The following is a 26,228-nucleotide window of genomic DNA, read 5'->3' as shown; positions in this document are numbered from 1 at the left end:
GACGGTTCTTAAACTATGTATTAGCTGCTTCCAAGTATTTCTCAGTTTCTAGACCAGTTAACATAGTTTCTCTAGCACTTTCTAACCATTCTTGCCCTCCTTTCCCCTAAGAACTTGTAGTTCTTGGCAAGCTTACCCAGATTATCAACCCAAAACCTAGACACTGTTCCAAGTCAAATCCTAGGACCACATCAATCAAGAAAGGATCAGAAAATAATCTCAGCTCAAAACAATTGCCCCCTAGCTCAATCAAGATTCTGTGTAGCAGAGACCAATGTGCCACTTCTGTATCACTGTCCTCCGTCCCTAGATCGGCTGTAACCAATTCCCTGTATTTCTTTCTCTTCCTTTTTACCGTCTCATAGAATATGGTGCAGCACTAGGCACCCCCCCCCCCCATGTTGCTTTATAAGCTCTCTCGATGGATATGTTACTGTCTTTATAGGAAACAAGTGGGGGTTGGGGCAGGGCACGAAGGTTCACCCCTATAAGGAGCTATCAGCCTTTGGTAGTTCCTGGGAGAGGAAGGGTCAGTTTTCTTTAAGGGTGTTACTCCTAGTAGGTGAACTACTCCCCAAAGCAGCCTCTACAGCCCACACCCAAGAGTACTGAGCATCACAAACCAGGCTCCTGGAGGAGCAAGGGGTGAGAAAGAAGACACAAGATCTTGGAGAAGCTGAAGGGGTGAATATAATCAAAATACATTATATACATTTATCAAAGAATTAATTAAAATATTTTTAATACATTAGGGATTTAAACATAGTGCTTTTGGAGCCAAAGGTGGATCAGCAGTTAAGAGCACCCATTGCTCTTGCAGAGGACCCAATAAAGTTCTATTCCCAGCACCAACATCTGATGGCTCACAACAACCTATGACCAGCTCCAGGGGGATCCAATGCCTCTGACCTATGTGGGCACCCATGTGTGCACCCGTGTGTGTGTGTGTGTGTGTGTGTGTGTGTGTGTGTGTGTGCTTCCTCTTCTTCTTTTTTTTTTTTAAATCAAGCAAGAAAACCCAATAGTTGTGATAAATCTACAGGAAGAAATTGCAGTTCAGCTAATTTGATAAGTGTATTAACTTTTCCTGACCCTTGGTAATACATAAACCCAGAGCCATGTGTGCCACCATAGCAAGAGTAATCGTAGCACTTGGGACACAGGCAGAAGGAATGTGTGCTTGAGACCAGCTTGAGCTACACAGGGAGACTCTGTCTCCAAAAAAACTCAACTAAAACTAAAAAACTGAAAATTCGAAGATACACACACAGAAGGCAGCAAAAACAGCACCCTTCTGGAGAAAACAGAAAGAAGAATAAACACATTACATTTAACTCTGGGTACATGATTACAGGACACTAAAAATTCTTTTTGTGGGGAGGGGGAGTTATAGGAAGAAGGTTCAGCAGTTCGAGCACTGGCCACTCTTCCTGAGGACTTGCGTTCAATTCTGAGCATCCACAGAGATGCTAACAAATGTCTGTAACTCAAGGTCTAGAGCAGGGGACATTTTCTGATCCACTCTCTCTGCCTCTGTGGGCACTATATAAATGTGGTGCACTGGTCTACCAGCAGACAAAACACAACACACATAACATAAAAAGAAATAAAAGTGACTTTTAAAAGTTCTCTTTGTTCAGTGTTGAGGATCAAGCCTAGTTCTTACATGTGCCAGGCAAGTACTCTGTCAATGAACCCTATCTCCCATGGCCTACTTTAAAAATTTTAACCCTCGCTGGGTGTGGTGGCGCACGCCTTTAATCCCAGCACTTGGGAGGCAGAGGCAGGTGGATTTCTGAGTTCGAGGCCAGCCTGGTTTACAAAGTGAGTTCCAGGACAGCCAAGGCTATACAGAGAAACCCTGTCTCGAAAAACAAAAACAAGCAAACAAAAATTTAACTCTTTACTTCCTAAATATTACAGCATAGAGTCATGATTATCTCTGGTCAACTTAAGACATATATTAAGTCGTGGAGAGCTCTTGGTGCTGTGTCTAGGAATTTGGCAAGAATTTGACAAGGGCTAGGACAAGGAAGTATGCTGAGATAAGATTTTGACATTGACAAAATGAATACATCCGAGGAATGTATTGTACACACGGGACGTGGTTTAATGCCCTGTTTGTCCCTTGATCTAGAATTGACCCGATTCTTTGCACGCAACTAGAATGGTATAAAAGCAGACTGGAAAAAAAAAATAACCCTGCTTCAGCTTCAGCACTGGCTGGAGTCATGCTATAATATTGTCTAACTGTCTTTTCTTTTTATGTTTTTTTTTTTTTTTTTTGAGACAGGGTTTCTCTGTATAGTCCTGGCTGTCCTGGAACTCACTTTGTAGACCAGGCTGGCCTCGAACTCAGAAATCCGCCTGCCTCTGCCTCCCGAGTGCTGGTATTAAAGGCGTGCGCCACCACGCCTGGCCCGTCTTTTCTTTTTAACCCTCACTCCCTACCTTGAGACCCTGTTGACTGACTGAGCTGGCTTGGTCATTAATTATCCCAAGGAAACCCAGGCAGTGGTGGCACACACCCTTAATCCCAGCACTTGGGAGGCAGAGGCAGGCAGATTTCAGAGTTCAAGGCCAGCCTGGTCTACAGAGTGAGTTCCAGGACAACCAGGGCTACACAGAGAAACCCTGTCTAGAAAAACCGAAAAATCAAAAAAGGAAAAAAAAAAAAAGCATCCCAAGGAAGTCTATGTTGGGGTCTTTCTTCAATCATTCTCTACATTGCTTTGTTTTGTTCTTGTTTTGTTTTGTTGAGGCAAGGTCTTCAACTGACTCTTTCATCAGTTCAGCTAGGCTGGCTGGCTAACAATACCTTTTAGGGATCTTCCTTACTTCCTACCCCCAGCACTGAGTTTACCATGCCTGACTTTTTACTTGGGTACTAGGGATCCATCTCCCAAGCCCTAGCAAAACCAAACCAAATCAGTGTTGGGTTTTGTTTATTTGTTTAAAATAGAGTCTTCTATGTAGTCCTGGTTGGTCTAGAACTCACTATGAAGACCAGAGTAGCCCTGAACTCACAGAGATCAGTCTGTCCTGTCTCCCAAGTGCTGGGGTTAAAGGTGTGCTCCACAAGGATGGGGAGACATTTCTTTAAAGGTGTGGTATGAACTTAGTGGCACATTCAGCACTTGAGAGGTGGTAGAAGAAGGAGAATCGGAATTAACAGTCATCAATGGTCACATAAAGGGTTTGAGACTTTATCTCAAAGTAAGCACCTTTAAAAAAAGATACAATAAATACAAGGAACTGGAGAACCTTTGTTGACGCCTAGAGTTTTGTCTCTGACAGTATGTCAAGTGTTACTATGTAGCCAATGCTGGTCTCTACTGAATGTACAAGCTCCAGCCTGTGCCTTGTGAGAACCCTGATCATATCACATGCCACCACACCTGCCTATTCAACCTGCTTTTGTTTTCGTACCGTATTTTTTTCTTCTTAAGGCTTGGGATTAAAGCCTTGCCTGCCAAGCCACACCATGTTCAGGCACAGAGCTACATCAAAAGCTTTGTTCATTTATTCAGTCCACGATTAAAAAAAAAAAAACAACTTTTATTTGGAAATAATTTCTAATCTTGAAAAAGGCTACAACAATAGTTTAAGAAAAGAATCATATGTCTCTGAGCAACTATCTAAACGTTTGGAACCATCTGCTCCAAGTTTGCACTCATACTTCCCATACACAAATCTTTACCACAGAAGAGTAAGTTGTACTCATCATAACTGCTTATCTTTAGATACTTCAGTGTGTATTTCCTGAGGGAAACAATATAATCATAAAGGACATCAACCTCAGCAAACTTAGCATTATTTCTGACTCCTCTTACACATTCAACTTGTGTCAGCTTTCTAATAATGTTCCTCAGAGCACTTCCTTTCTAGGAAGAGTCAATTCTAAGGTCACATACTGCATTCAGCTGGAGAATACATTTACTACCTTGTTTCCATGGGGTTTTTTGTTTGCTTGTTTTCCCTCTTTCTTTCTTTCTTTCTTTCTTTCTTTCTTTCTTTCTTTCTTTCTTCCTTCCTTCCTTCCTTCCTTTTTTTTTTTTTTAAAGAATAATCCTCCCTTTTAGAAAACTGTACCTCTGCTGACCACAGGTGCTTTTCATGTTGGATCACATACCAGATGTTGTTAGTAGTACTACCTCATGAATAATCTAGGTTCTGTTATATTTTTCTACAGAATTTATGTTAGTTTGTTTCAAACTGTAACCTGTTTTTTGGACAGCTTGGTTAAATTATTTTAGCTTAATTGCTTAGAGTCTGCCCAAATGAGCCTGGCTGGGGAGTCAGCAAGGCACCTGAACAGCTTACTCACAGACACTGGGGCTGAGTTCTAGTGTAACAGGTCCCCAGATCTTAGCACAACTGACTCCATGATGGAAGTACCCATTCAGGCCTTGGAACCCAGCACACAGGCAGCAACACTTGCCAAAAGATGAACAAAGTCCTAATCCATTAAAGTCCATAGTTCTGGGGAAGTCCCTAAATATACTAACTTTGCTTTTGGATTCTACAGTTCTGTTTTTGGCTAACTATTCTTGCTAGCTGAAGTGTCAACCCAAGGTGTGGTTTTGTGCTAAAAGAGAAAGGCTCAGGGTTATCTATACTGAAATCCCCAAACCCAGTGTAGTCACCTGCTGGCTAATAAAGACTTTCTGTTGGCTTAAACTCATGTCTGAGTAGTATTCCCTGGTGGATACCCCACAACACTAGGATTCTCCCTTCTTTTTAGGGCTCTGGTTGTTCAGCGTTGTCTCACAAACTGAGGACTTTCTGAGACAAGGTCTCAAGTAGTTCAGGCTGACTTCAAACTTGCTATGTTTGTAGAGACGAGTCTGGATCTTCCTGACCTCACCTCCCAAGTCCTAGGATTACAGATGCAGCAATGCTAGGGAAGATGGAGGAGTTTCTATCACAAGGATGCTGTTAATATCCTATAAAAATTGGCACTCTGTTCCGATACTGATGCTCTGTAAACTGTGCTTGCTCTTAATGGCTCTCTGCTGTCTTTAGCTGGTAGTTTTAAATTTCTTATCCAGGGTTTAGAGTTATCGAAAAGTAGAATGGTCTGATGGCTTCCTGAGCTACAGCAAAGCAGAATGCTGGCGACCCTGATGTGATCACCTGGCCAAAGCACCACTGGACTTCTTGTTTATTTACGTCTTTCCTCCTTGTATCTAATAAGCAGATCAGAATTTACTCACTATCAAGTTTTTTGCTTGCTTGCTTGCTTGGGCTGAGTTTTTCTGTTTGGTGGTTGGTTAGCTTTTCGATAGTATCTCATTGTGGAACTCTATATGGAGACCAAGCTAGCCTCAATTTCTTGTAGCCTTATGTACTAAGTATATATATTTAAAGAGCAACATTCCAATAATTGGGCTATAGGCTTTAAGCTGCCTAAGGGCTCCAAAGCACAAAACAGGTTAGGGGCTTCTGCCCTGGACTCTCACTCAAATGTGACTGCTTTAAGCCCAGCAGGGTTGATATGTCAATAAACAGTTGCATCATACCACAAATCACTAGCTCCCACAGTTGAATAAAATACCTGAGAATACCTAAGGAGAACAGGAGTTTAGCATTTAAGTAAGCTAATTGGGGTAGACCGAATCATTCAGTTTATAAATTTCCAAACTACAAAAGTGCCTGCACAGCCCAGAAAGCCTGAGAGCTACTCACCATCACTGGAATGCACATGGGAGCTGCCAATCTGGTCCACTAGCAACATGAAAACGAAGCCCAATACAAGGGACACACCGATGTAGGCATGTAGCTGTGTGTGGTCATGGCTGTGCTCATGTTCATGGACAGCTGATATTTCTGCTGCTTTGTCTGAGGCAATCCCATTCTGCTTCATTTCACTGGTTTGGTGGTGCTTCCCTAGAGCAAAACAAACCACAAAATGTGACAACTTCCATTTGTATTTTAAGGGCCACTGCATTTACTGTAAGGACACCTAGTTCCTATACTGTAACCTAGGCAGCCATAACCCCCTTCAGTTTAAAAGGTTGTATAAAACCAGTCCCAGATAAAAACATTTTTCTGCTTTTGGCATACAGACCTTCTGACTGCCTATCAACTTAAATTCTTGGACACAGAAGCAAAGCACCATGCAAGAATGCAGTGACATCTCAAAGGACCCCAAATCTAAATCCTGCTTTCCCCCTCAAGACAGCACACGAAGCTTCACTCTGATGAAACCAGGTAAAGAAAGAATAGTGGCAATAAAAGCAACGGTAGTACAAAGTGATTACTGTCACACCTAGGTTGACACAAAATTTAAAGCAAGCAGAATGGTAACCAGTCAGCTTTTATAAAATATCAGCCAGCAAACACACGCACGCACACGCTCACACACACATTCACACGCACGCACGGAAAAATTTTATACACTATATCTTGATTAAATTCTCTCCCCTTCTGTACCTCCTCCCAGATCCTCTCCATATCACCCAACTCCTTATTCTTTCTCTCTAAACAAAACAAAAACAAAGACAAAAAAATTAAAACTAAAAGAAAAAAAACCAAGATAAAAGATAAAGAGATACCGAAGCAAAACACACACACACACACAATATAAGATCTATTTTATGTTAGTTAACTCCTGGGGATGGGACCTACCCTGGAGTGTGTTGACCCAGTTTCTATTGGAGAAAATGGATTTTCCCTCTCCCAGAAGGTTTCAGTTGCAAATAGTCTCTCACTTAGGGCTTTTGTGTCCTGTCTCCTCCTCACCGCTGGGATTTTGCCAGGTCTGAACCTGTGCGGGTCCTGTGTGTGCCTCCCTCCCAGCCTCCGTGAGTCCAAACGAATACCGGCCCTGTTGTGTCTGGAGACACTGCTTCCTTGGAGTCATCATCTCCTCGGACTCTTGCACTCTTTAGGCCTCCTCTTCTGTAAAGATCCTTGAGCCGTGAGGGGAGGGCTTTGATAATGGCCTCCCATTTAGGGCTGAGTGCTTCAAAGTCACTTCATTAACTACTATTTACTTCACCAAGGAGCTTTGCCAATGAGGGTTCAGCCACGCTCTCCACTGTGGGTATAGCAATATATAACTACAAATTGTTCTGTTTACTATGTTCCTTAATCAGAAGAATAGCAGTGGGCTTTCCCCTAGGTCCATGACTTACCTAGTCTCAGGGTCTTGGCCACTCTAGCAGTATCAATTATAGGTTCCATCTCATGCAGTAGGTCTTAAATCTAATCAAAAAGACTGGTTACCCCCATAAATAAGGCTGAAAATCTTTGTACGTCTGTGCATGTGTTATGCATGTATGTGTTCAACTGTACATATGCACATAGAGATCAGAGATCAACACCAGACATCTTTCTCTATGGCTTTCCACTGTATTTTCTCATTTATTTATTTGTATGGAGGGGGTGTTAATGCACGTGTGCAATGGTGTACTCGTGGAGGTCAGAAGATAACCTGGGGGGGGGGGAGTCAGTTTTTTCCTTCTACCATGTGGGTCCTAGTGATGGAACTCAGAGGAGACTGTCAGGCTGGACAGCAAGTACCCTCATCTGCTGATCTACCTCGATGGCCTGCCATCTTATTTTTGGGGTCTCTCACTGAGCTAGAAGTTTACCTTTTTGCCTCCAAGGGCTGGCTAGCAAGCCCTCCAACACCCCTCCTAGCCCAGGGGTTACTTACAGACACATACAACCATGGCTGGCTCTAATTTTTTAATATTTATTTTATTTGATCAAGGTTTGCACCAAAGTCCCAGAAACCCTCTAAGGCCAAGCAACGTGTGACAGGACCCAGTTCCTGGAGTGGGCTGGCCATGAAGCTGAGGGGAAGGCAGAGTTGCTACAGGATGTTGTTACAGGTGCTGGAACACAAGCCATCTCCTGAGGGAAGCTACAGCACAGAAGTGGAGGCCACTGGAAGACAGGCCAGAAATGCCACAGGGGACAGAGCTGTGGAGCAGGGCTCCCCAAGTCCACTGGAGCACATGAAATCCTACCATGACTAGTCAGTCACTAGACACAAACTGCAGGCTTTGGTGTTTAGGATTCCAGTTTGCTTTGAGATGATCTTTCTGAAGTATGGAAAGTGATTCTCAACCTTCCTAACGCTTCAACCCTTTAGTACAGTTTCTTACACGGTGGTGACCCGCAACCATAAAACTGTTTGTTGCTACTGTAATTTTCCTAGTGATGAACTGTGATGTAAATACCTGACATGCAGGAAATCTGATGTGTGACCCCTGTGAAAAGGTCATGTGAACCCCAGGTTGTGAGCTGCCGTCCCATACTGACATCCAAATGTTTACTCTGCCACTGTATACTTTGGGGGAAGTAACTTGTTTCTGATTTTGCAGGAGCTCACTGTTAAGAGACTGCCTTGAATTTCAGAGGAAACTTTGATTTTGTAAACAGTTTTGAAACTGCAAGACTATGGGGACCTTTGAAGTCAGATAAAAACATTTTGTATTATGAGAAGACTGTGAACCTATGGGGTCAGGGGTAGAAAGTGATGGTTGGAAGTAACAGTTTGTTCCCTATAGGCTCAAGTGTTTTGAAGACTTGGTTCTCAACCCTGGTGTTATTTTAGACAGTTATGGGACTTTTAAGAGGTAGGTCTTGGGGCTGGAGAGATAGCTCAGCAGTTAAGAGCACTGACTGCTCTTCCTGAGTTCAATTCCCAGCAACCACATGGTGGCTCACAACCATCTATAATGGGGATCCAATAGCTTCTTCTGGTGTGTCTGAAAACAGCGACAATATATTCACATACATGAAATAAATAAATCTTAAAACAAAAAAAAAAAGAGGTAGGTCTTTACTGAAAAATAGATAACTAGGCTTGCTGGCTCAGGCCTTAGGGGTTATATCTACCTCTGCCTGAGTCTCTCACTTCCTAACTACCAATACAAGTTACCAACCATTCCACACGCCTGCCACCATAGCCGTGAGCCACTCCTGCATCCAGGCTTTCCCTGCTACTGTGGACATGACCCCTTTAAACTGTGAGCCGAAATATCTCTCTTCCCTTAGTTGGTTTTCCTCAGGAATTTGGTTACAGTAATGAGAAAAATTACTAATACAAACACCACCAAAGGCACCTGTCCAAATGATAAATTTGCCAGTAAATTCTAGCAAACACTTAAAGAAAAAAATATTAGTTTAGTAATTGCTTCCAAAGTAATTTTTAACTCTCTGAGTTCAAACTCAAGTACTTATGTAAAAAGCCAGGTGTGGTGGTGTGTGCTCCTTTCCCAGCACTGAGGAGGCTGAGGCAGGAGGATCCCTGCAGCTCTCTGGTCACCCAGTCTTGCCAAATTGGTGAATTCCAGATTTTGTCAGGGACCTTGTCTCAAAGAATAAGATTGAGTATATCAGCTGAGAGGCTAAAAATGAATGCAACCAAGCCCGATTCTATCCCAAGGACCACATGGTAGAAGAGGAGAAGTGACTCCCACAAACTGTCCTTTGACCTCTGCACAAGCAGCATGGCATGTGTGCACCACCGCTCATACAAAACCGTAAACACGACAGGAAGAAGAAAAGGGGCGGAGAACTAGAGCAAGAGACCGGATATCAATCCGGCTTCCATACTCATGTGCACGCATAGTAACATGTACTCACACGCACACACATATATGTGCATGCATCACACACACACACACAACAACTGTTACACTTAAAAAGACTGAAATTACTCATTAATGTAAACAAATATTAGGTCGTGTTCACAAGCTATGGCATTCACAAAGCTGCTAAGGATGTGCACAGTATCTAAGATGTCCAAAGGCATCTCTTAAGCACTCTCTCAGGACAAACATAAGCTATATCTAGGAGACGTCCCATGAATTCTCCTGCCAACACGTCTCAAGTGAGGCTTGTCTCTCACCCTCCAGAACCTCTTCATAAAGTGCGTGCACCCCTTCCGGGACGATGACCGCCAGTGCAGTCCCACAGAGAAGACCAGCACCCAGCACCGTCACCAGCTTCAGCCGCTCCTAGAAAAACAACAGAAGAAACCATTAGAAAGGCCGACTGATGATTAGGGAACATTTTTTATTCATGAAACCAATAGCTAGTAAGCATGAAAAATGGTTGGCTTCATAAGTAATGCCAGTAAAGACAGAAGCTGGGTACACAGGCTTCTGAGGAGGCTGACACAGGAAGACTGCTTGGGCCCAGAAGTTTGAGGGAACCTGGGCAACACAAGATCATGACTCTTTGCTTCTTCATTTGGAGGCAGGGTTTTGTGTAGCGTAGGCTGGCCTCAGAGTTGACACCAGTTAAGGATGACCTTGCATTTCCTCCTGCCCCCTCTCCTGAGTGCTGAGATTACAGACATGAGATCCATGCCTGGTTTTATGCAGTCCTGGGGACCAACCTGAAGGCTCCCCACATTCTATCAGCTGAACTACATCCCAGTCCACTTGTTTGTTTTATAAATAGCTAATTTTTTAAAAGATTTATTTATTTATTATATGTAAGTACACTGTAACTGTCTTCAGACACACCAGAAGAGGGCGTAAGATCTCATTTCCGATGGTTGTGAGCCACCATGTGGTTGCTGGGATTTGAACTCAGGACCTCTGGAAGAGTAGTCAGTACTCTTAACCGCTGAGCCATCTCACCAGCCCATAAATAGCTAATTTTTATTAGTTGAAAAACTTGCATATAAAGTAATGAGTCTCATATGACACTGAAGCACTGCTCCAGCATGGAATTTAAATGTGTAGCCCAGGTTGGCCTCGAATTCGTGACCCTCCTGCCTCTGCCTCATTCAGTAAATCCTACCAGAGTGTGCCACCACAACCAGCTCCAACATGGAATTGAATGTAATCTGAACAATTTCAGTCCCCTTTCCTCTTCCCAACCAGCCACCCTGCCACTTCCGTGTCTTTTTTTTAATGATCCAGTGGGTTTGTTAGGGAAGCTTAGAGCAGATGGGTGAGGGCTTGCTTACAGAGCATGAGCATCTTACCAATGGCTACACCACTGAAAAACACGTCTCAGGCTAGAGAGATGCTCAGCGGTTAAGAGCACTCTTCAGAGGACCTAGTTCCTTTCCCAGTATTCACATGGCAGCTCACAACTGTCTGTAACTTCAGTTACAGGGAATCTGGCTCACTCTTCTGGCTTCAGCCAGCACTACACATATGTGATGCACAGACATATATGCAAGCAAAACACCCATACACATAAAATACAAAATAACAATTTAAAAAAGAAAAGAGAATGTCTCTTCCTCCCTCATGGAACATTCACTTCCTCTGGGGAGTGGTAAGGTCTTGCCTCCCACTGACTTGGCCAAAAACTACCAGTTTAAGCAGGCTTTAAGCCCACAACAATCCTACCTCAGTCTCCCAACTGCTAGGATTACCAATATCCACCGCCAAGGAGACCACAACCCTTAAAGTAAAATGAGAAACTTGGTAACGACATAGGAAAAGGGTTATTATTCATGAACAGGAGCAATGAGTGCATTTCCCTAAACCTGGCATGAATGTGAACTGCTACAACTTATTTGGACCACAATTTGACAATTTAGGCTTAAAGTCTCAAACATGTGAATTCTTGTAAGAAACTTGCTGCACGAGTATTCGGGACTTGGGTTCAAATCCCAGCAACCATGTAAAAAGCTGGGCATGGCTATGTGCCTGCCTGTCACCTGATGCTGTGGGGAGTTAGAGAAGGATCACTGGGGTTTGCTGGCAGCAAGCCTAACTCCAGGTTCAGTGAGAGACCCAGTCTCAAAGGAGTAAGGCAGAGAGTGAGAGAACAGGACAACTCTCTCTTCCTCTAGCACCCACAAGTATACATACAGCATTCTCACATGCATGGACATACAGCAGACAGACAGACAACATTGTCTCTCTGTCTCTCTCTCTCTCACACACTCTAGCACCCACAAGTATACATACAGCATTCTCACATGCATGTACATACACAGACAGACATACAACATTGTCTCTCTGTCTCTCTCTCTCTCTCTCTCACACTCTAGCACCCACAAGTATACATACAGCATTCTCACATGCATGTACATACACAGACAGACATACAACATTGTCTCTCTGTCTCTCTCTCTCTCTCTCTCACACTCTAGCACCCACAAGTATACATACAGCATTCTCACATGCATGGACATACAGCAGACAGACAGACAACATTGTCTCTCTGTCTCTCTCTCTCTCACACACTCTAGCACCCACAAGTATACATACAGCATTCTCACATGCATGGACATACAGCAGACAGACAGACAACATTGTCTCTCTGTCTCTCTCTCTCTCACACACTCTAGCACCCACAAGTATACATACAGCATTCTCACATGCATGGACATACAGCAGACAGACAGACAACATTGTCTCTCTGTCTCTCTCTCTCTCACACACTCTAGCACCCACAAGTATACATACAGCATTCTCACATGCATGTACATACACAGACAGACATACAACATTGTCTCTCTGTCTCTCTCTCTCTCACACTCTAGCACCCACAAGTATACATACAGCATTCTCACATGCATGTACATACACAGACAGACATACAACATTGTCTCTGTCTCTCTCTCTCTCTCTCTCACACTCTAGCACCCACAAGTATACATACAGCATTCTCACATGCATGGACATACAGCAGACAGACATACAACATTGTCTCTCTGTCTCTCTCTCTCTCTCTCACACACACACACATACACACACAGTGTTAGCATGCAGCTTGATAACTCTCCATGAGCCAGTTGATGGTGACCAACATTACAGAGGCAACACTGCTGAAAGGACAGCCAAACAACATAAGCACCACTGCCATGAGCTGCAGTGACAATTTTTATTAGGAAAAGAACCTGGAGGCAGGAGCTGATGCAGAGGCCATGGAGGGTGCTGTTTGCTGGCTTGGTCAGCCTTCTTTCTTTTTTATTTATTTATTTATTTTTTTTTTAATTTTTGGGTTTTTTTGAGACAGGGTTTCTCTGTGTAGCCCTGGCTGTCCTGGCACTCACTTTGTAGACCAGGCTGGCCTCTACCTCAGAAATCCGCCTGCCTCTGCCTCCCGAGTGCTGGTATTAAAGGTGTGCGCCACCACGCCCGGCCAGCCTTCTTTCTTATAGAACCCAGAGCCACCCGTCCAGAGGTCACAGCACCCACAATGGTTGGATGCTCACACAAACATTAAGAAAATGTCTTACAGGTTTGCCTACAGCCCAGTCTCATGGAGGCATTTTCTCAGTTGAGGTTCCCTCCTCTCTGATGACTCTAGCTTGTGTCAAGTTGATTAAAACTAGCCAGCATACCACCAGAACCATTTTAGATGCAACATAATTTATTTCAAGCCTAGAAATAATGGCTCCATGGTGTCTATATGCCTGTATTCTCTCATATAACTTTACAACCAGGGATTCAATCTCAAATTATGTGTTTATCAAAGTTAACAAAGTGCTGGCAGCTTCTCTCCTTTGCCTGTGGCAAATCACTAAAGAGTATATTTAAATGAAGAACTACAAATTCCAGGTGTATTTCAAGATGGGAAGAGCGTTCCCCAAGCAACAGTTTCTGTCAGAGAAATGAACTATTTTCTCAAGAGAGGCATGAACTGTGCAGTGCCATTGGCTTTGCTGCCTCATTTTAAAACTTCACAGTTGTAGCTGACTGGGCTGAAGAATCAGCCAGCTGTATTAATTAAAACAACAGCTTGCATTCAATGTCATTAACTATCAATGCAAAGCTTTGAAGTCTGTTTAATTTTCTTGGCAGACAGCAAGAAAATTAAATAGTTTTTCTTTTCCTGCTCATAAAAACAGTCAACAAATTATTCTGTTCAACCAAATATAAGCCATCGCTTTTAGAAGCTTTTGATACTAAACATTTCTGTCTCAATCCTTGTATCCAAGCACACTTTCATACTCAAAGCATCAAAGTGTCCTAAAGAAAAAAACAAAGTAAATTTGTTAGAGCAAAACTGATTTGATCCAAGCACTGAAGAGCTCCCAAGGGATATGGAATAATTCTTGCTCAAACAACAAAGCTTTTCTCCGTACTCTACAAAGATGCTTCAAAGAGATGTTTCTTAATATTAATTTAGCCACTACATGATCTGCCATTAATATGAGTAACTCAGATCTAAATTTTGTTCGGGTTCTTCTGTTTGACATAAGGCGCCCCAAAGCTCCCGGGCTCTAAGTGGCAGCTATAAGAACCTCCCTATGCTTCCGAGTCCTCTGTAAGTAAACTCTGCTCCTATCACTGCACAGAAACAGGGTGCCGGCACACTCCGCAGAGACTCTGCTAGTTCATATCTTCAACATCATCTGCTTCATGCACAGAAAGCTTCTAGTAGTAGGGAAATGCCTGAAGCAGCTTAAATGAACAATGGCCAGGGGCATCTAAGACTTCTCTTCCCTAATTCATTTAGCATAAAGATCAAGGAAGTCTTCCAGGAAGTAATACTGAACATGCACTTCATTAAAGCCACTTCCCCCCATCTTGAAATAAAAGACTAATTTGTTTCCTTTCTAAACTTTTATGTTTACATATGCCAGTCCGCAGTGGTGGCATATAATATACTCAGGAGCAGAGGCAGTCAGGTCTCTGAGCTTGAGACCAGCCAGACCAGCCAGGGCTACACAGAGATACCATGTCTTGAAACACAAAACAAAAATTGAACATAGATAAAAATCCTATGTAGATTTTTCCAGGTGACCATAAAAACAAAAGCAGAAAGCCACTAGCAAAGAAGTTGGGAAAAAGTGCCGGGCATGGTGGCACACGCCTTTAATCCCAGCACTCGGGAGGCAGAGGTAGGTGGATTTCTGAGGTAGAGGCCAGCCTGCTGGTCTACAAAGTGAGTTCCAGGACAGCCAGGGATACACAGAGAAACCCTGTCTCAAAGAAAAAAAAAAAAAGTTGGGAAAAAATAGGCAATAAATGTAGCAGTAATCTAGAGAGCCCACTGAACAGACAAAAACAATAAAAATATCTCTTTTCCTTATCAAAGTTATTTTTAAAACAAACAACAAATACTATGGAAATAAAGTATCATTTGCATTTGTTGGACAAATATATTCTTAAAATATTAAGAAACTTTTTAGAGACATTTATGCCCTCTGACCCATCAGTCTACTTTTTCTTTTTGTTTTTTGTTTGGGGACAGGGTCTCTCCACCATGCAGCCCTTCTGTCTTGAACTCAGTGTATACCAAGCTAGTCCCCAACTCACAGAGTTTCACCTGCATCTGCCTCCAAGGGGTGTGCCAGGCCACAACACCTGGCTCCATTATTCCACTGTTTTTTGAGACAGGGTTTCTTTGGTGTTGTCCTCGCTGTCCTGGAACTCCCTCTGTAGACCAGAGGCTGTCCTGGAACTCACAGCATCTGCCTGCCTCCGCCTCCCAGTGCTGAGATTAGAGGCGTGGGCCACCACCTCCCACCTTTATTATTCTATTCTTAAAACTTGAAATATGGCCACAGTTTTAGATAAAAATTCACTCAATCTATCACGTAAAGAACAAATGAATACACAAGAATATCAGCATTAATAAATGACTGAATCTAGTGAAGACATTTGAAAATGGTTGTATTATATTTGAACCATAAAGGAAAATGATAAGGAAATAATTCCCAAACAAAAAGGAAAATATAAAATTATACATATATCACCTACTCAACCATGTTAAAAATTAAAGCAGAAAAATTAAAGCCACCAGGCAGTGGTGGCAAACACTTTAACACCAGCACTCGGGACACAGAGGCAGGTGGATCTCTAAATTCGAGGCCAGCCTGGTCTACACAACTGAATTCCAGGACAGAGCGGCACAGAGAAACCCTATTTCGAAAAGTCGCCGCCGCTGCCACCACCACCATCACCACATAAGTTACTATAAACAGGTCTTTCCCCGCTCTAAAATGCTGGAAACAGAAGATGACCTAGCAGTTGAGAGTTCTGTGTGCTCTTCCAGAGGACCCCCTGGGTTTGAGTCCCAACCCACATGGCTGCTCGGAACTAATTGTAATTCCAGTTCCAGAGTATCAGCCACTTTCTTAGACATGAGTGCAGACAAAACGCCCATACACATAAATTATTCTTAATTGCTAACAATGGGCTGCGAATGTAGCTAGGATTCATGGCTGGCAAACATGAAGCACAGGGTTCCATCTCCAATACCACATAAAATTAAGCACGGTGGCACACATCTGCAATCCCACCATTAAAGTGGAGGCAGGGTTTCAAAATCCAAGGTCATCCTTAGCAAGTTCCAGGTCACTCTAGGTTAGTATCAGATTCTGTCTCAAGGGAGGAAACCCCCAGGAAGCAGAGGACAAGTGAGTCTCTGACAGTTCCAGGCCAGCCAAGGTTACATGTAAAATCTTGTCTCAACAACAACAGAAGTTCCCGGGAGCCAGACAGAGCTCAGCAGTTAAGAGTACTTGCTGGCTGGGCAGTGGTGCCGCACGCCTTTAATCCCAGCACTTGGGAGGCAGAGGCAGGCGGATTTCTGAGTTTGAGGCCAGCCTGGTCTACAAAGTGAGTTCCAGGACAGCCAGGGATACACAGAGAAACCCTGTCTCGGGAGTGGGGGTGGGTGGGGGAGAGGACTTGCTGCTCTGTCTGGGAAAGTTTGAATCCCAGAACCTACATGAGAAACTTAGGAACACGTCCAACTACAGCTCCACGGGATCCAGTAACTTCCTTCTACTCTTGTGGGCACCCACACACACACTTTTTCAATCGCTAACTAGAGACTATAAGCAGGCCTTGCACTTACTAACCCTGAAGCTCAGCTTCCTCCTCCTCAAGGTACTACTGAAATCAACACAGAGCTGGCATGTAATTCAGTATAAGCCATTACAATTATTGTGCTCTGGCTGAATCAGAGGGTGCAATGTCCTGAATGTCATCATTAAGATGGTCTCTCCAGATGAGGGTGGATCCAGGGAGGAGTTAGGGGTAAATGTGATCAAAATTCATTGAATGAAATTCTCAAAGGATCAAAATGTTTTACAGATTAAATTTAAATTTAATTTAAATGTTTTAAAAATGTTTTAAAGATTTTAAACTTTGGGGCTGGAGAGATGGCTCAGCAGTTAAGAGCACTGACTGTTCTTCCAGAGGTCCTAAGTTCAATTCCCAGCAACCACATGGTGGCTCACAACCATCTGTAATGGGGTCTGATGCCCTCTTCTGGTGTGTCTGAAGACAGCTGCAGTGCATTTACATATAACAAATAAATATAATAAACTTTTAAAAAACATTTTAAACTTTATTTTATCCATATGAATGCTTTCCCTGCATGTATGTATATACACCGGGTGCATGCCTAGTGCCTGTGGAGGCCAGAAGGCAGCATAATCCCCCAGGACTGGAGTTAGGGATGGTTGTGAACCACCATGTGGTTGCCGGGCACCAAACATCTGCAAGAACCCATGCTGCAAGAACACTGTGCTGTCTTGCAAACCCCTAAATCTATTTTTAAAAGATGTGTTCTCTTTGCTGAATGGTTTTAAACACTGCACTTTGAGGTTCTGTAGTTCTCTGGAATGCTTTTCGGTTTCTTGCTCTCTGTTATGTGCATTTCTCTCCTCTCTAGTCCCTACCGTCTGTCTGTAGACAGCTGAGGAAATCGTGGGGACCTCCAGAGGCTCCCTCAACTCAAGTATGGGTTGATGATGTGTAACTCTAAAGTCACAAAACAACATTTGGAAGATTTCATACAAAAATCCAGATTTCCAGTTCTGGAAAAATAGAAAGCTCCGGCAGTATCTGGCACCATGTATCAAATAATGGGTGGTTTTCTGTCCCTCCCAGCTCTCATTACTACCTAACAATTCCACAGCAGACACTGAAGGTCAGCTGCCAGGCACTATGGCACTGGACTGACTTTTAAGACATGGATCTTGCTATGTTGCTCCAGCTGGCCTTTCTAGGCTCACGTAATCCTCTTGCTTCAGCCTCCAGCATTGCTGGGGCTACAGGAACACACCCCTTTGCCCCAGTTACACTGTTGGATCTTATGCCAGACGAGGGTGACTGCTTAGCCTTGGTGATGTTTGATTTTATGAACTGTATCAGTTAGAGTTTAACCAAGATAGAGAAACCATAAAGTCATTTGAACAGGCAAATTTGAATATAAAGAACTTTAACAGGGAGCTAAAATAATTGGCTAATTAGAAAGAACTTTAAAGAATATACAAATAAAAGGAGTGGCCACCACCTAAGGACAGAGATAAGAGTATCTCAAAAATAAATAAGAAGACCGAGGTCCAAGCTAGGCGTGGGGGCGCACACCTTTAATCCCAGCACTCGGGAGGCAGAGGCAGGCGGATTTCTGAGTTCGAGGACAGCCTGGACTACAGAGTGAGTTCCAGGACAGCCACGACTACACAGAGAAACCCTGTCTCGTAAAACCAAAAAAAAAAAAAAGAAGACCGAGGTCCACACGCCCTGCTGAAGAGGGCATAGCTGGAGTTCGATGAACAGTGGAAGTTTCCGAGTTACCATGCTGGTAGAACTCACTGGAAACAAGCACTCCAGGGTGTTGGGATAGCTGATCATGGGTGTCTCACTGGGGACTGTTCCATAAAACACTCAGGAGGGGTGCCGATGGAACTGATGCCTGCTGCGTGCCCCAAGAGCCTAGACTGAACAGCTGGCTGCAATGTAAGAGCTGGGTGCAGAGAAGCCTACCCAGAGGGGTTAAGACTCCAGGCACACTGCAGGCTCTGCCAGGAATAGACATTGTGCGGGGAGGCTGGCATGCTAAAGAAATCAGTGCCAGAGAAACTGCCCAGGAGCCTGCTCAGCCAGCTTGCCAGAGCCAGAAGGGTAACACCTCCCTCTTATAATTTCTCTTCAGCCTCCTCTATTGACAAGGAGTTAACATCCTGCCAGCTGGCAAACAAACTATTTAAAGGTCCAGGTACATGTTTTTGCAGAGATGATGAAGATTGAATCTGGAACAAAAGGCACTCAACTGGTACCTGGCCCAATAGTTTATGAGAAAAAGCAGGAGCTACATGAGAACCGAGGGCGACACAGAGAAAACCAGATGCTTACTCTCAGGTCTAACAAATCAGATCGGCTGCTTCTTTGGACTAACTAGGTTTCTGGACAGCCAAGTTCTAGACAGGAAAGGTGTCCCCAATACTCTTCGCCCATCACTGTATAACTAGCAGTTGTCAAGTACTCAGTAATCTACACCTTCTACTACAATCCCTTTACATGTCTCAGCTCAGTTGATCCTGGCAACAATCCTATGAGCTAGGTACTTCTATTATCCCCACTGTACGTACAGCTGGAGAAACCGAGCCCTAGAAAGTAATTTGTCTAGCCTCATATAGCCAGTAAGTGGCAGAACAATGACTTGAACCTATGAAATCTAACCCCAGAGTTTATACTCTTAATCACCATGCTAAACTGCCTGTCGGCAAAACTTATTTTATTGTTTGGCAGTTTTCTTGCTTTTAGCAAGTGTTCTCCCATTTGCCTGTTAACTGCATAAAGAAATGAAGCAGAGAGTACAGCTCGATGGAGAGCCAAGGATTAGCTAGTTTCTAATAAATGCATAGGATCAAGGCAGCAAGGAGAACCTTCCCTGATGAATGTAATCATCTGGACCTTGTTACTTCACAGCCCATGTCACTGAGACAGGATTTCTAACCCAATAAATAACCCAACTACTTCTGGCTCAGGAAACTGGAAATCAAACACTAGTACTCAAGGGTGAGGAGCTTTCTGCTTTTCTTTTCCCTTTCTCTTCTTCCTTTTTTTCTTTCTGTGTAGCTCTAGCTAGTCTGTAACTCACTCTGTACATCAGGTCAAGCTTGAACTCATAAAATCCACCTACCTTTGCCCACCGTGTGCTGGGACTAAAGGCTTGGGCTACCATGCCTAGCGTTCTTTTCTTTTGAAAGAGAGTTCCTAATATGTACACCTGAATGGCTTTGAACTCAAACCTGCCTTTGAACACCCATCTCACCTGGGATGAAAGGGATGCAGCACCTCACCTTGCAGAGGCTTCTGAAATTCCACCACAGGGTCTAAGTACCACACTCACATTTACACCATTCTTTATTACCTGGCATTTCAAACAGAGCCCTAGTGGGTATGAAATCTCATCATTCAAAAAAGCCTCATTTCTTAGTTCTTCAATTATGGGGCTGGGGATATGGCTCAGGGTTTGGTAAAATGTAGATCTGAGTTCAGATCCTTATCCTTATATAAAAATTAGGGAGTGATGGTGCGTGTCTGTAGCACCAGCTCTTGGGGCAGAGACAGGTCACTGACAGGGAGGGAGCCTCGATGGCCAGGAAGTCTAGCTGTAGAAGGCAAGCTCCATGGTCTGTGAAAGACTCTGCCCCCAAAAGGAGAAGAAGCAACTAAGGAACACAGACACACACACACACACAGACACACACACACACACACTTTTCAATTAGAAACATTCTAAATAGGTTTTTCTCTTCTTCCTTTTAAAAAGATATCACTTTTAGCACCATAAAAATGAAATATGATTACACAGTGAAGATATCAAGTTGAAACTGATATTAGTTCAAAATGTAACTACTTCAGATTCCAATTGGGCAGATATTATAGGAATCTGGGTCTTGCACACATACAAATGTTAACTAGGGGGTTTGAAGTCTTACTACCCCAACTAAGACCATGGCAGGTTCTCTGTTCTTGGTGCTGAGATGCTCCCGATTTAGTAGGTAGAAAGAACCAACTTAAACAGATCCTATTCTCATGCCATCTCTACAGTGCTCATCAGGAAAGTGGTGTCACTCAGTGGACAAACACTCTGACACTGTGAGTCAAAGTCTTTTGCCACCAAAGTGTGTGGCTTCTCCTGCCGAATTAGTTATTTGTAAAGCTACATTAACACTATCTCCGGATCTTGTCCAGAGGCTTAAATAAGACAATGCATACCAGTGCCTGATGTATAGGACACACCTTTGATTCTATCATTCAGGAAGCAGATACAGGTCTCTGTGAGTTCCAGGCCAACCATATATAGCGAAGACCTTTTCTTTTCTTTTCTTTCTTTCTTTTTTTTTTTTTTTCTTTCTTTTTGGGTTTTTGAGACAGGGTTTCTCTGTGTAGCCCTGGCTGTCCTGGAACTCACTCTGTAGCCAGGCTGGCCTCGAACTCAGAAATCCGCCTGCCTCTGCCTCCTGAGTGCTGGGATTAAAGACGTGCGTGTGCCATCACTGCCCAGCCATCAAATACCCTTTCATAAGAAAAGAAAAGAAAAGAAAAGAAAAGAAAAGAAAAGAAAAGAAAAGAAAAGAAAAGAGGGAAAAAAAAGACTATTTTTATTATACAAGTAATTTTAATTATGCATATCCATATAGCATCTTAGAGAAAATAAGTTTTTCATAAAAACATTGGATCTGACTATATCCTAATTTTATCTCACTTAAACTTAGTTTATCAACCACAGAGCCTTACAAAATAATCATCTGTAATTCTGATCTGAGGAGAGACATGCTATTGGCTGCTTTCCAGATAAGGATAAATCTACTGAGGTAAACTTTAAAGTCTTATTTGGAAATGAAATTCAAAAGAGGGGCAAAAGCTATTGCATTCTCACGAACGAATAAAAGCATAAGTCCCTAGACAATGCAAAAAGTCCTTGAAATGCCACTTGGTCAAACCTACCTCAAAGGGGACCAATTGCCAAAGAAAATGCAAACTGAACAAACTTGTCCTTTAAACACATAGCCTTTTATTTGGTGATAAGTCAAAATAGCCAGAGACATCTATTTTGAATGCGTCACTTATTATAGTCAGACACAAAAGAAAACTCCAAAATGTGAAAGGACAAAACAAGTAAAGAAAGAGAAAGAAGGTTACGGACCAAGAACACTGCCACAAAGTAGGGAAGCCTTCAGGGCAAAGCCTGGCTTCTCCAAGGGAAACATGAGCCCTGAAAGCTAAGGCCAGCCATCACCACAAGCCTCTGTAGGACAAAGGCTGAAGTGGTCCTGTGAGTGTGAAGGAGATGAGAGGGGAAGCTCCCTCATCATCAGAAGTTTGTTGCCACAACAACAAGTCATCAGAAGGGTCAGGGGAATGGGAGGAGGAAGTGTAGAGGAAAGATCAACCAAAATTAAGCATATATGAAAAGCCAGAAGGAAACCAAATTAATGACAAGCTAATAAAAAAAAAATAAAAAGTTTAAATTGAAGTCCCTTATGAGGATAAATAAAGTTGTTTTCAGAAATCATAGGTTATTAAATGCCAATACCAGGGTTACCAACACCCTAAATAGTTTTATGTCAACCTGACACAAGCTGGAGTTATCAGAGAGGAGGGAGCCTCCATAAATTGAGAAAATGCCTCCATAAGACTCAGCTGCAGGCAGGTCTTTAGGATATCTTCTTAATTAGTGATTGATCCCACCCCACTGTATGTGGTGCTACCACTGGACAAGATGACCCTGGGTTCAATAAGAAAGCAGGTGAGATGGTCCAGATGGTGGCTGGAGAGATGGTTCAGCGGTTAGGAGCACATGACTGCTCTTCCAGAGGTCTTGAATTCAATTCTCAGCAACCATATGGTGGCTCACAAATATCTGTATGTCTTACTTAGGGTTTTACTGCTGTGAACAGACACCATGACCAAGGCAACACTTATAAGAACAGCATTTAATTGGGGCTGGCCTACAGGTTCAGAGGTTCAGTCCATTATCATCAAGGCAAGAACATGGCAGCATCCAGGCAGGCATGTTGCAGGAGGACCTGAGAGTTCTACATCTTCATCTTCAGCCCTCTAAGAGAAGACTCACTTCCAGGCAGCTAGGGTGAGTCTTAAATCCAAGTCCACAGTGACACACCTACTACAAGAGGGCCACACCTCCCAATAGTGCCACTCCCTGGATCAAGCATATAGAAACCATCACACTGTAATAAGATATGATACCCTCTTCTGGTGTGCATGATATACATAAATGATATATGATATATTTTATGTAATTTATGATATACATAAAATATGTGAATAAATAAACCTTAAAAAAAAGAAAGAAAGAAAGCAGGCTGAGCAAGCCAGTAAACAGCACACCACAGCCCCCATGGCCTCTGCATCTGCTCCTGCTTCCAGGTTCCTGCTCTGTTCCAGTGCTGACTTCCTTCCCTTCAATAACAAACAGTGACATGGAGGTGTAAGCCAAATAAACCCTTTCCTCCCCAAGTTGCTTTGGTCATGGTGTGTCATCATAGCAACAATAACCCAAACTAAGGCAGGTGGGATACCTCTCTATTAATGGTTGGTCAAGGAGGCCTCTGAAGATCCCCAAACAATATAAGCATTTGTTGTGGCTGTTGGTTGACCACAAGAACTAGGTGACAGCATATACTTTGGTTGTAGGAACATATAAATCAAGCTTGACCAATCAAGATTGTCAGCAATGCTTCCTGCACCACCGATGGCTTAGCTCTCTGGCCAGTGTCATCTACGACAACTTTGGCATTGTAGAGGGATTCATGACATCACTGCTACCCAGAAGACTTGTCAATGGAAAGCTATGGCATGATGACTGTGGGGCTACCCAGAACATCATCCTTGCAGCCATTTGCCAAGGCTGTGGGCAAGGTCATCCCAGAGCTGAGCAGGAAGCTCAGTAATATTGCCTTCTATGTTCCTACATGCGATGTGTCCACCATGGATCTGACATGCTGCCTGGAGAAAGCTTCCAAGTATGACGACAACACTAAAGGACATCCTGGGCTACAGTAAGGACCCGGTTGTCTCCTGTGACTTTAACCTTGATGCCCACTCTTCCAGCTTTAATGCTGGGCTGGCATTGCTCTCAATGACAACTCTGTAAAGCCCATTTCCTGATATGACAATGAATATGGCTATAGCAACATGGTGGTGGACCTCATGGCCTACATGAGTAAGAAACAAGAAGCTTTGGACCACACAACCAGCAAGAATGGAAGAAGAGAGGTTCTCTGATGCTGAGGAGTCTCTGTCCCTGCTCAGCCCCCAACACTGAGCATCTCCCTTCTTGAGTTTCATTCCAGAACCCTAGAAGGGAAGGACTCAGAGAACCCTACTCTCCTGAAGACCACCAATGAAGTTCCCTGTACCCCACCCCACCTCCCCCAAAAAATTATAAATCAAATGAAGATTTTACAAGGTTTTATAAGCAGTACTGAAAATCCTCCCCAACATTTTCAAATGTCCTTATGTCCTGGACCTAGGTTAAACTTATCATATCCCATCTTTACAGCAGCCTGTAAGACCAGCACAGACAGGATCTAAGTGTGGAACAGCTGGTTCAAATGACACTGATGTGGGGTTTTGTTATTGTCTTGAGACTATAATACAGTTACAACATTTCTCTCTTCCCTTTCTTCCCTCCAAATCCTTCTATATACCCCTCCTTGCTCTCTTCAAGCTCATGTCTTTTTTTCATTAATTGTCATTGGATGTATATATGTATAAACATGTATATTCCCAAATATAACCTGCTCACTGTATAATATTGCTTGTATGTATGCTTTCAGTATTAATCCTATTGTTTTGAATTACCAAGTAGTGTGTATTCTTTCTTGTTTTGCTTTTTGAAACATGGTGTTTCTAGCTCAGGCTTAATAGAAACCCACTATGCAGCAGAGGCTGGGCCTCACACTGTAATCTTCCTGCCTCCTGAGGGTTGGGATTACAAGCTAGCCCTGATGATACCCAGTGAACTGGTGTCTCCATCCCTCTGAGACTGGTGGTTGGTCAAACTAGGCTCTAACCTCATCCCTACAGCACCACTATCCTCGTTTGCCTACTACAGACTCACAGTCTACAGATGAAAGCTCAAACTGCTCTCTCCCAACACAAAAGTCCCCAAGCTGAAAGTCTTCAAAAAACTTGTATTCAGAATAATATTACTATAATTTCAGGAAGAATCCTGTGTCTGCTGGCTCTAATAACAACACCAGTGGGACTTTATTTGCTATGCCTTTTTTCCACTTCATTTCATTTCATTTTTGGATTTGAATGGAAATTTAAAACAAAAATAATTCTCAGGCAATCAACCTAAAAATCCCACTCTGGCCTTCTGTCTATACTTCACTCATCAATCAGGAGAGCCGAGGAGTGTGATCCAGGTAAACCAGCAGTCTGTTCCCACAGCGTTGTTACTAACTGCCAAAGAAAACAGCTCCTTAGCAACTGAATCTAAAACACAAGAGGCCACACAGGACCTCAAAGTGAGCTGTGCCTCCTTACAAGCCTAGTTCACTTCCCCATATGCTGAGAAATTAGCATCTTTATTACCATAGTTATATATGATTGATTTTGATAATTAAAGATTTTCTTCTTTGTTTCACAAATCATAAATTCATGAAGGTATAGTTTCCAGGCCTAAAGGTTAAAAAAAAAAAAAAAAAAAAAAAAAGCCACCCACAAAGACAGGTGGTTCTTGGGTGGGGAGAAAGTGAAGAGAAATCATGCCATACCCATTTTAGTGGTCAGATCATTTCTAACACTGACGCTGTAAGAGTTGATGGCTCCAACTGTCAACTGACTTCATTTCTGTTCTGAGAAATCCTTTAGAGAAGCACAAAGGTGCACACCTTTAATCCCAGCTCTAAGGAGGCAGAAACGGGAACTCCTGTGAATTTGAGGCCAGCCTGGTCCACAGAGTGACTTTAGGACAGCCAGGGCTACACAGAGAAACCCTGTCTTGAAAAAACAAACAGCTGGTCAGTGGTGGTGCACGTCGAGTTCTAGGGAAACAGATGCTCTCTTCTGGCCTCCAAGAGCACCAAGCACACACAAGCTGCACAGATACTCTTGCACACAAAACACACACACACACATAAATATTTTAAAAGAAAGAACAAATAAACAAACAAAAACCATTATGTTAGATGGTTAATAAGTGGCTTAGAAAGCCTAGACAGGAAAGTAACCCAAAAGAGAGGTTTCATTGGTCAAGGACTGACAGGTGACCTGCTGCCCAGCTCTATCCAACTGCTACCTTGACAGAAAACAGGAAACAACAGTAACAATTTAAATAGCTACCAGCATAAGTCTGTGAGCTGGACTTGTCCTTGAGCTACGTAGTACATGTACTATGTACCCTTGCCACGGTGGACAGTGGCTGAAAATGGCTCTGACTCAGACTATCTCATTCCAAGACATTTGATGAACTTTTCAAGTTACATAGCCTATTTCCTTGTCTGTAATATGGCTGAGTGAGTGTGCTGCTAGGATTTTGTTTGTCAGTGCTAGGAATCAAATTTA

The 26,228-nt window shown here is 43.1% G+C and overlaps 1 protein-coding gene and 1 long non-coding RNA gene across 3 annotated transcripts in view; one reads left to right on the top strand and one right to left on the bottom strand.

Moving 5' to 3' along the window:
• The window catches only part of LOC115032782 (uncharacterized), a 29,394-nt gene extending 20,645 nt beyond the window's left edge, over window positions 1-8,749 (top strand). The window contains exons 2-3 of the long non-coding RNA XR_003838408.2: window positions 6,069-6,213; window positions 7,721-8,749. This is a non-coding gene — a long non-coding RNA (uncharacterized LOC115032782). The remainder of the gene's footprint in view (window positions 1-6,068; window positions 6,214-7,720) is intronic.
• Window positions 1-26,228, bottom strand: part of Slc39a9 (solute carrier family 39 member 9) — a 39,662-nt gene that overhangs the window by 11,276 nt on the left and 2,158 nt on the right. For both annotated transcript variants that reach the window (XM_085830513.1, XM_021178625.3), the window contains 2 exons: window positions 9,869-9,977; window positions 5,689-5,889 (listed from right to left, as the gene is read on the bottom strand). In XM_085830513.1, the coding sequence (XP_085686639.1) occupies window positions 5,689-5,889; window positions 9,869-9,977 (310 nt within the window). The remainder of the gene's footprint in view (window positions 1-5,688; window positions 5,890-9,868; window positions 9,978-26,228) is intronic.

This window comes from Mus caroli, unplaced genomic scaffold (genome assembly GCF_978045245.1).
Source record: "Mus caroli unplaced genomic scaffold, Mus_caroli_1 scaffold_14, whole genome shotgun sequence".
Lineage (NCBI taxonomy): Eukaryota > Metazoa > Chordata > Mammalia > Rodentia > Muridae > Mus > Mus caroli.
Note: the sequence above shows the minus strand (reverse complement) of the source record. Positions and strands in the feature narration are given on the sequence as shown.